We start from the raw sequence: 11,525 nt of genomic DNA on the forward strand, positions 1-11,525 counted from the left end.
TGAATCAACCTATTTTTTTGTATGTTCAATTGTACTTGTTCACATACAATGAGAATAAACACTTGAAACTTGAGATTTATTTGTCTAGATCTCTTCACTGTAAATCTGTTGATATTAAACAGAGATTAATCAGAGTAAATACCTTTTTTAAAAACATCTTTTGTCAGCAGAGGTAATTTCTGAGACCTTGTAAAACCATATGCACACCAATATGTTTCATTCACATCATTTTCTGTCAGGTTTTTGATAATCAATTTGAATCCTCTGCTTTCTACAGTGGCATTATACTTTGTAATATCATCTGTTTCATCATTGAAAGTAAGCAATGTTTGTCCCTGATACCATCGTTTACTCATTGTTGATGACATTTCATAATCGTCAGAAATACAAAATAATTCTAAATCTTCACCATATGCTGATATTTGTTTCTCTACATTCCATGTTACTGAAATAATAAAAGAACATCATTTTAATGTTCCCAATTAATGTTGCACATACATGACATATTTTAACTTACATATTAACAATATAATAGTACTGCATAAATGACAATGACTTTAATAAGCAAAGGTGGGGTTGAAAAAGTGCAACACCGTAACAAAATAAACATCATAAAAATGACAAAAATAAAAGTGAGTTGAAAAATTAACTCACAAACATATGTATATACAAGTTATATAAACACTACATGAATATTGTAATTAATTAATGTTTAAAGAAAAATAAATAACCCTATATGATAAATAAATAATCCTATATGATAACACTTTAAAACAAGAGTGATCACGCTGAAATTTCACGCCTTCTTTACTAATCAGTGATATTATGTTGATAGTCCTAAATATAAAGCTTTATTACAACTGTCACATCAACTCAACATTAACCAAAAAAACTAAACATTTATCAATGAACCATAAAAATAAGGTCAAGGTCAGATGAACCATACCAGGCAGACATGTACAACTAACAATTCTTCAATACAACTTTTGCTTATAAATTAAGAAAGACAGACCAAAACACAAATACCGTGACAATGAGGTCAAGGTCAAATAAAACCTGCGCGACTGACATATAGATCATAAAATATTTCCATACACCAATTATAGTTGACCTATTGCATATAGTATTTGAAAAATAGACCAAAACTAAAAAAACTTTACTTTCACAACTGAACCATGAAGGTCAGATGACACCTGTCAGGTACATGTAAACCTTACAATCATTCCATACACCAAATATAGTAGACCTATTGCATATAGTATGAAATAAACTGACCAAAACACAAAAACTTAACTATCATAACCACTGGATCATGAAAATGAGGTCAAGGTCAGATGACACCTGCCAGTTGAACATGTACACCTTACAGTCCTTCTATACACCGAATTTACTAGACCTATTGCTTATAGTATCTGACATATGGACTTGACCACCAAAACTTAACCTTGTTCATTGATCCATGAAATGAGGTCGAGGTCAAGTGGAAATTGTCTGACGGGCATGAGGACCTTGCAAGGTACGCAATACTAAATATAGTTATCCTATTACTTATAATAAGAGAGAATTTAACATTACAAAAAAATCTTAACTTTTTTGTCAAGCAGTCACTGAGCCATAAAAATGAAGTCAATGACATTGGACATGTGACTGACGGAAAGTTCGTAACATGAGGCATCTATATACAAAGTATGAAGAATCCAGGTCTTCCATCTTCTAAAATACAAAGCTTTTAAGGGGGGGCAAGGGGTTTAACTGTTATGCTGTTATGGGGCATTTTAATTCTTTGTTATCTGTTATTCTGAAAATATATTTACTGTTAGCTGTTATTGTCTTATTCTTTGTTAGCTGTTATAGGACTATTATCTATTTTGTTATCTGTTATTGTGAGAATCTATTTGCTGTTAACTGTTATTGAGAATTGGAATGTTATCATTTTGATAGCCAATCTTCCGTAGAAATTGAAGATAATTGAAAATTGTGATTTGAATGGATAATAGTCTCATTGGCACGCTTACCACATCTTCTTAATCTTACAATGTATATCTATTGGGGTCTTTCTACTGGTAATATCGGGTGGCCCTGTATTTGCAGAAGAATTTCAGTAACATGCATCACATAAACATATTAAAATCAATTGGACCCAGGACCATTCCAGTATATATTATTATTATCCTTTGTAATAAATTCCGTTGTCTGTGAACATGTAGCATTTTGTACAAATTATAATTCACTTATTACTTGTACAATAACCTATAGTATGGATTTTGTTAAAAAAAAAAAAAAGCATTAATTTGGTACACCCTATAAATTTTTTTTTATTCAATGACCACATAATAATCTTTATGCTGTACTATTACACCACTGTCCCTGATTAGAGGAGGATTGGACACCAACTAGCATGCTTAAGTTGACGCAGTCACATTCTGTAAGTGCCTATTTCCAAGTCAGGAGCCTGGATTCAGTGGTTGTAGTTTGTTACTGTGTTACTAAGTTTCTCGTTCACTATTTTGTGGATAAATTAGGCAGTTAGTTTTCTCCTTTGAATTGTTTTACACTACTAAGTGGTATGGGTTTGAATTATGGCTTTGGGAATTATACAACATCTTTTTCTTTTAGCATTTATATTATAAGTGCTACTCCCTCTCTTTTCATTTAAATGAAAGAGAACCCTGACCACCATATTTTTAAAAGCTTTTTAACTGCTTCACATGGCGAAAATTGAAGCTCAGAAACCATTGATGCAAATAAAGATGTGTCTTCAGTTTAATTTTTCGACAAATACCCTTTTAAAATTCCTACAGCTTCTACAATACTGTACCCAAATTTTCCATATTCTATAATTTCACATAAGATGCATGATTGATGTTTCACTAGGTGTCATCCAAATTTTCACTAGGTCAAATTTCTATTTTACTATCAGAATTGTCACTTGAGTCAATTTCTATTATCAAAATAACCATAACTGGCATGTGTGTGTCAGTTACATGTCCTGTCTCCACTGATCTGGGTATTTTTGTATTTTATAAGTAAGTTTTATCATGAGGTCATTACATAAAAAAAATATATTGTGCATCAATGTTTTTTTATTACTTGTAAAGTACAAATGTATATATATTGCTTTTCAGAAATAAAAAATCTAAAAATCAAATTGATAATAAAGTGTCACTGGCTGCACTACTTTCAAAAATTAAATAAACAAAACTGAATCATTAAAAATTGATCCCTCAAATGCCTTAGATTAAAAATATCCGTATATCAAAAACAGAAACTAGTAATTTCGTTCAGAAAAATTCAACATCCATGCTATAACTTATTGTACAAGTTACGGAAAAAAATCAACCAAGGCAGAACTGCCTCAACGGCCGAAACGTCTTGTTTACACAAATTACAATTTTCTAGGTCCATACCACAAGTTATATACTTATATACTAAGATCTACGAGTCATCTACTGGATTGGTCCTGGATAGATTTATTTTCATATTTCATTTACTGTTATCTGTTATTGTCCCTTTTCAATTCCTTGTTATCTGTTTTTCACCAAATCAATTCACTGTTTTGCTGTTATTGGAACCCCCCTTGCCCCCCCTCTTTTAAGAAGTTAGCTAACACCGCCGCCGCCGCCGGATCACTATCCCTATGTCGAGCTTTCTTCAACAAAAATTGCGGCTCGACAAAAAGGAGGGAAATGGGAGGGTTTTCAGATAAAATTCAAAAACGATCTTTTCTCTCTCCCAAAACAAAGGCGAATGATCACATGTCCAAGAACATGTAGAAATTTGATATTAGTTACCGATCTCAAGAACTGACCAATCAGATAATTTTAATAGATGATCATGCTTTGAACATGCTGCAGTCCTTGACCTCATGTTGATATACTTAAACAAAGAAATACCTTCTTACACACATGGCATTAATAAAATCAATAGTATCAGAAATTCCAGTTAAAAGGTCTTTAATTTACAATAAATGTTATTTTAGCTACGATCATGAAAACGCGATTTTTATCAAGTTTTTCTTTACTTTACCTGTGCACTTTATTGCGGGAACTTTTGTCATCATGAATGTTGAATTTCATTGCGTAATAAATGTTAATTTACATTTACTTAATTTTATCATCGGTATAAGGACATCATTCGTAATTATAACTCAACATGCAGACATCTTATATTTTCGTGTATTTCACATTCAATCTTTTGTCATCATGAATGTTGAATTTCATTGTGTAATAAGGACGCGATATTGCTGTTAGCCAAACAAAACCAAGTTTCATAATGAAACATACATCTAATGTAATTGTATGTACATATAAAGAATGACAATATATGATATATGACAATAAAATGCAGAGCGCAGCCTGATATGACCACAGAGGTCTAACCCTGAACAGTTGGTACAAGTTTGGACACAATATTCAAGCTTGATACTGTCTGAATTTAGATTCTGATCAACTTTTGACATAATATAGGTTTCTGACATAAAATAAATGTGGTGAATAATCTTAAAAATTTAAAATGTGTTAAAATATGTTTATTAATTTTCAAATTGTCACCATCGTATGGTGTTTTACATATATCTCAACTTGTATGATTCGCTCGTGTATGAAACAACGTATTAGATTTTAGCGAGATAGAAATTTATGTAGAATAACTGAAAAATTATTACACCAGGGTTTTCGATATCATAAACTAGTCAAAACATTTACTTAATTTTATCATCGGTATAAGGACATCATTCGTAATTATAACTCAACATGCAGACAACTTATATTTTCGGGTATTTCACATTCAATCTTTTATGCATATGGTAATATTCTTTACAAAGCACAAACATGTCAGTATTCACCTCAAAAGCTAACAAAACCTTTAAACAGGCCTTTTGAGAAGGGAAATAGTTACGGAACTGTTGTCAGGTCATTAAAGATTGCATATTTTGGCTTTAATATTGATTCACTTATAGGGTCTTTGCATCGGAATTAAACACATTTATTCTAAAACCAGTTGTTGGCATCTCACGAGTTATGTTCTTCTCATAGTTTTTATGATTGTATAATATACTAAACCCCTAACAGGAGAGAGTGTGCCTGATATTCATATTATGATGAAGACAGAATCTTTCAATCAGTTTAATTGAGGTCAGGAGGTAGCATGTCAGTAACTTCTAGTAGTCTGTTGTTATTTATGTATTATTGTCATATTGTTTATTGTCTTTTGTTTCTTATTCTGACATCGGACTTCTCTCAAATTGAGATTTACTGTGCGTACTGTTGTGCGGTTTTTTCTACATTGGTAAGAGGTATAGGGCGAGGGTTGAGATATCAAAAAACATGTATAATACCGCCGCATTTTTGAGCCTGTCCGAAGTCATGAGCCTCTGGCCTTTGTTAGTCTTGTATCATTTTTAATTTTAGTTTATTTGTGTATAATTCGGAGTTAAGTTCGACGTCCATTATCACTGAACTAGTATACCTATCTATTTAGGGGCCAGCTGAAGGACGCCTCCGGTGCAGGAATTTCTTGCTGCATTGAAGACCAATTGGTGGCCTTCGGCTGTTGTCTGCTCTATGGTCGAGTTGATGTTTCTTTGACACATTCCCCATTTCCATTCTCAATTTTATTTAAATACAAGTTATTGTCTGGAAACTAGAAAAAAGCTACCATTTGGCCCCTTTTTGGCCATTAATTCCTGTACGTTTAGGTCAATTACCTCCAACCTCATACCCAGTCTCCACATTTAAATATGGAACATTTTGATACAATTTCAGAGAGATCCATAGACTTACACACAAGTTTTTTGTCAAGAAACTAGAAAAATGCTTGTTTAAAGCCCCGTTTTTTGTCCCTTACTCCTGAACAATTGGGACATTTACCCCCAAACTCATACCAAGTCTTCCCATTGTGATATGAAACCTTGTGGTATAATTTCAGGGATATCCATACACTGACACAAAAGTAAAAAGTTAAAAAAAATACAAAATTGCTTGTTTTTTACCCTTTTTGGGCCCCTAATTTCTAAACCATTGGTAAGATTGCATTTGTGGTATTGAACCTTCTGCTCAAATTTCATAGAAATAAAATCCGTTTAAATATTGTTCGGAAACCAAAATGTCGTAGAACGACGCAGATGAGAACGACGACGACAACGTCATACCAATATACGATGCCAAAAACATTTTGCAGTAGTATAAAATTGTATGACGATGCTGTTAACTTCATTTTCAACAGCTCCTGCGTGCTTAGTGCTTAGTGATAATTTTGCATATCACTCTACTGTGCTGAGAAAGAAAATTACCATTCAGTAAGATCAAAGGTTGTTTTTTTTGCAAAATAACGACTATATGCAATATCCATTTTTGAGAAATATCCATTACAAATAATATTGTTTAGATATTTAGTATTTACTAGAACACATCCGTGATATCGCGGGTCCGTGACTGAATTAAAGTATATAACTATGCGCAAGCCTTATTTTAGTATTAGTACTGTCATCTGATAAAGTCATGCCGATTATAAGATACACAATTTTCTCTGCTTTCAAATCTTTCTGTTTGAACCCGTCGAACTGGAACTTATCAATTATTGGTAATATTGATTATTTGGAAAACAAAAGGTCCTGGAATGGAGTATTTTTTAATCAACAGCATTGTCCTATATTAGTTATAAATAAAGTTAAATTCTTTTATTCGCTGTTTTACGTCATGCCCGTTAACAAATTGAAACTTATTTTTAGTCCAGATTTTTAGTATTCGTATTGTTATCTTAGAAAGTCTTACGGATTAAAATACTACAATAGGTAACAATTTGACAATTTAGTAGTGTCAACCCTGTGATTATGACCCGTGTATATAGCATATTAATCCTGAATACACCGTTTGGTGGTGCGCCTGTCAGATGCGGAACGTACAGATAAGGTAATAGGTAACAGGTGATTATACTATTGGTATCGGTATCGGACTCGACCCGGAACTTCCTAATTATTGGCAATATTAATTACGTGGAAAACAATAGGGCCTGGAGTGGTGTAATTTTTAATCTACACCTTTGTACTATATTAGTTGTATATAAAGTTGAATTCTTTGATTCGTCGTTTTTACGTGATGGACCTCGTAATTTTAGTATTATAGATGACTATTTTTGTGTCATTCATACAGCCTTTGGATTAACAAAAATGGAGATCTCCCTCTTTCTATCAGCACTAAAAAACTTGAATTATGGTGAGATCCATTTTGCCAAATTTTGCACTTCTGCCAAAATTGATAAAAAATTTTAACATTTTTATGCATTAGGTTTGTTTACACAACTTTTTTGATGACATTTAGTGTTTTTAGCAATGTTTTCCATGAACATAAACATAGTTTTATTTCTCTTCACATTTATAATCAAACAGAGATAACAAAATACCAAAACAACTCAATTGATTAAAGGGAATAAAAAATTTAGCGACTTTCAAATTAAAAACAGAGATTTTCAGATACAGAGGAGTTGCGATGACAAAAACAGGACTGATGGACAGACAGATTTATAGATCAAAAACATTATATCCTACGGAACTTTGTTCCATGGGGAATAAAAATCAATTGTTTGTGTCATACATGTACATGTTAACCATGATCAAAGTATATTAGTGAAAAATACCATTTGCTTCTGACAGAATTACCATGAAAACCATCCAAACAGATATCCAAAGTATGTTTACTACCATTTTTGATGTTTTAAATTCTGAAAAATAAAGAAAGTATTTCAAGTCATATAGTTTACATTATTGTTTCAATAACTCAATTTTGAAAATTGTCAAAGTCTAAACAATGAAATCCTAGATATCAAAGAATAACAAGACCATTTAATATGAATACAAGTCATGTATATACAAGTTTGAGTTTTCTTACCAGCTGTGGACTGCTACGATCTATCCTAATTTGATGTGGTACCTAACACTGCAGTGAGATAACTCTGTAAAATCAGCCGAACTTTTTAATCACGTTGTATTGTTGAGGAAATATTAAGCTTCTCAATAATCAAAATGAGTGTTTGTCACACTGCTATATATTCAACCATTTTTTTTCTGAGAAAGTAATTGGTTCAAGTTTTTGAAATTTTGAAATTTTTTAAACGTTCAAAGTAAATATTTTGTCAAAATCTATGAAAATTAAACGAGCCAAATCAATTTAAGTCAAGGTGTTGGATACCACCTTAATGTGATATTTTTGGATAGTTACTTCGGGGTCTTTCTATAATAATTTGTTATAATTATTCATACTACATGTTATAATTTGTACAATGCCAAAATACAATACAAGTTATAACATGTACAAAAGTACATCGTACATGTTACAACATGTACAAAATATTGCTTAAAAATTGTTTTAACCTGTACAATTTTTTTTATATTAAAAAATAATAATAAAACAGAATTACATTCACGAATGAAATTTCTCAGATAATAAAGAACTATAATCACATCCAAAAGAAGGTGCATTTTTTACAGCATGCATAAAATATTTCATTTTCATACATTTTAGAAACAAGTTATTTTTTACTTGTTGCTACAAGATAGACATGTGACACCTTTGAGTTGCACGAAACTTTCATTCTTCTACATTCACACCTACCCGACTCACAACTGCCTTTCTTACACTGAAAATGCACAAAACTTTGCCCTCCACTTAATGATATGTGACGCACAATCTTTCTCACAGTGACACGCATATCACTCATTGGGATTACACACATTTATAAAGTTGTATTTGCAAGAAATTGAACCTGGTATCTACTCAAGTATCCCTTTATTTGTCCAACTAAGTCTTTCGTTCCAATTTTATGTCCGCCATGTTCATTCACATTAATCACCTCGCCTATTATGTTTTTCTCATCGGCAGGGTCCATATCAATGGACAGAATAGGAATGATAACACAATCACCTTGAGAGAGAACAGTTTGTCTAATTTTTTAAGTTATCAGTCAAGGTCTCAGTTTATTCCTGCTGATCAGAAAGGCCCTTCTTTCGTACACGCTTAATGTCAATGTTTGAAATTTCAGACAAACCCTCAGTGTTATTGACAGCATGAATATCACCACCAGAAAGTGGACTCTTTCGAGGTAGTATACCAGTAGATGTCATGCTAATTCTTCCTTACAAACCATGTTAGAATTACTTCATTCAATAACCATCGTTTCTGTTTGTAACTCAATTGTTTGTTCATTCTTGTCTGCTGAATCATTACCATTTAATTCACCATTAGTTTCATTGTTTGTGTCATTTATAATGTCTGTCTCTGACATAATTTGTTAATTCCAATTTCGTTGTCGGTATTACATGTATGTTCTGTCTCGGCAAAAGGGTCTTCACTATGTGAGTAATAATTGGATACTGAACTTGCTTCAAACATTGCTTCTAAGTCTTCTTCTGTGTAATACAGAATAATGTTTATTGACTTCATGTGTATTTTAAAAGTCTTTAAGGTATTAAGTAATTATAAAAACTAATTTACTGGTCATTAACTTTATCAAAAAGGTATCACACTAACATGAATGGACAATAAAAAAAATGATGAAAATGTTATTGAGGATAATATGGCATGTGTTGTAATATTAAAAACATATTTTTATTTTCAAATTTTGTACAAGTTAAAACTATTTCTAAGCCATATTTTGTACATGTTATAACATGTATGAGGTACATTTGTACATGTTATAACTTGTATTTTGGCATTGTACAAATTATAACATTATATGTTATTTGTACAACATTTTTGTACATGTTATAACCTAGCTGTACAAAATTGCAACTTGTACACGACATATATATATATACATAAAGTATCAGTTACATTGGATTTAGTTATATCACAATCAACCTTGGAATGATTTTTGCATGGGGATTAAAAATGTTCCTATTATAATAGTTAAGGACTTTATTCGTTACAGGTTGAAAAATACAGGCATAGTTTATATGTTTATGAAGACATTAGTGTCCTATATTTTGACTTTTAATAGTGAAACCTAACATAAATTAATGAAAATGCGGTTGTGTAAAAGAAATTAATTGACATTGAATAATTATAAAAAGTAAATTACTCAGTTTAGTAGCTATATAATGCAATTGCAGCCTCCTGTCGTGTTTCTTGCTAATATAGAGTATAATTATTTGGAAGCACTCCGACCCAGATAAACCTTTTATCCGAAATTCTAAATATAGAAAGGGGAATTTTATAATCGATAACATACAAACACATAGGATCGGGAGCGGAAATTCCGGCTAAATTATACCAAAGTCGAGGAATTGTATATTTCTTGGTCGAGCCAATACATTCAATAAGACGAGCTAGTTTAGTGTAGGATCATACATTTAGTAAGTTTGTATTAACCAAAAACAATTTTCGTCAGTTTTTAAAAAAAATTATAGTTAATAATCAATATCATGTTTTTTTTACATGCTTATTCTTAAACTATATAATATTTATATATGTGTGTTTATCCACAGGCACTCGTCTCAAATCCTCCCCCCCCCCCCTAATATACCTTTATATTTCAGTAACAGGTATATAGGATTTTTTTTTTCTGAAACGAGTTTCTCCCAATGAAAAAGAACAAGACGGTGACATTTCTTATTAACATTTTTAAAAAGGCACATCGGGGGCATATGACATAATGTAGAGAACACACGAGTTAGGAAAAGAACATTGATTAGCATAGACACCATAGAATTTAAATCCTCAATAACAATACAATTTTACTGTAATATTTTTAAGTCCTTTAGTTTATAGTATACACCTCGAAAAAAGTATTGCAACACCAAATTGAAATTGAAATTAAAAAAACACTCTTTATTTTTTTGTAATATAATTTGGTAAAATAGAATTAGTTAAACATTATTTAAGGATCACCTGAGTTTAATCAATAAATATCGACTCGACAAGTTCTTATCTGCACATGCAGCTACTGTACCAGTAAACAGCAAAACAGATGTTTTTATCCTCATTGTTTTCAACCCTTTAAATAACCAAGTTTTTAAAGTTATGTGATTGACACCTTGTAATGGATCATCGACAACTCTTAACTGCAGCAAGATGGTCGATTATCAGCATGAGAGAAGCAGGGATGTCGTTGTAACAACTGCACGTATTGGTCATCACCATTCCTCTATAAGTCGTTTTGAGAATAAAAATCAGGCAATAAACGATGTTAAAGACCTTCCGAGGTAATGAAGTCTCCCTATACCATTTGCTAGGGAAAATCAAACATAATGAAGGTTGGTCAGAAAGAAACCCATTGCATACAATACAATCCTAAAAAGAGAGTGGTGGGTATACAGGAGCCTTTTAGCAAGAACTGTTCGACAACGACTCATCGCTACTGGTTATCGTGCGATAATACCATTTCGGAGACCTTTTCTTACGAACAGACACACAGTTTTTCGTATCAAATGTAGTGCACAGCTCGCCAAAGTTGAAAAATTAACATCGTGGAGGAAGATTCATTGTTCCAATAAGATTCGGTTCATCTTCCCTGGCCCGATCGTAGCCCGGATT

General features: G+C 31.9%; 1 protein-coding gene across 1 annotated transcript in view; it reads right to left on the reverse strand.

The window, feature by feature from the left end:
• LOC143078278 (uncharacterized) overlaps positions 1–10,419 on the reverse strand; it is a 40,409-nt gene extending 29,990 nt beyond the window's left edge. The window contains exons 1-3 of the mRNA XM_076253185.1: positions 10,072–10,419; positions 7,633–7,716; positions 143–445 (exon numbers count right to left, since the gene is read on the reverse strand). Of these exons, the coding sequence (XP_076109300.1) occupies positions 143–445; positions 7,633–7,716; positions 10,072–10,219 (535 nt within the window). The 5' untranslated portion in view covers positions 10,220–10,419. The remainder of the gene's footprint in view (positions 1–142; positions 446–7,632; positions 7,717–10,071) is intronic.
• Positions 10,420–11,525: the final 1,106 nt, after the last annotated feature.

Source organism: Mytilus galloprovincialis, chromosome 6, assembly GCF_965363235.1.
Source record: "Mytilus galloprovincialis chromosome 6, xbMytGall1.hap1.1, whole genome shotgun sequence".
Classification (NCBI taxonomy): Eukaryota; Metazoa; Mollusca; class Bivalvia; order Mytilida; family Mytilidae; genus Mytilus; species Mytilus galloprovincialis.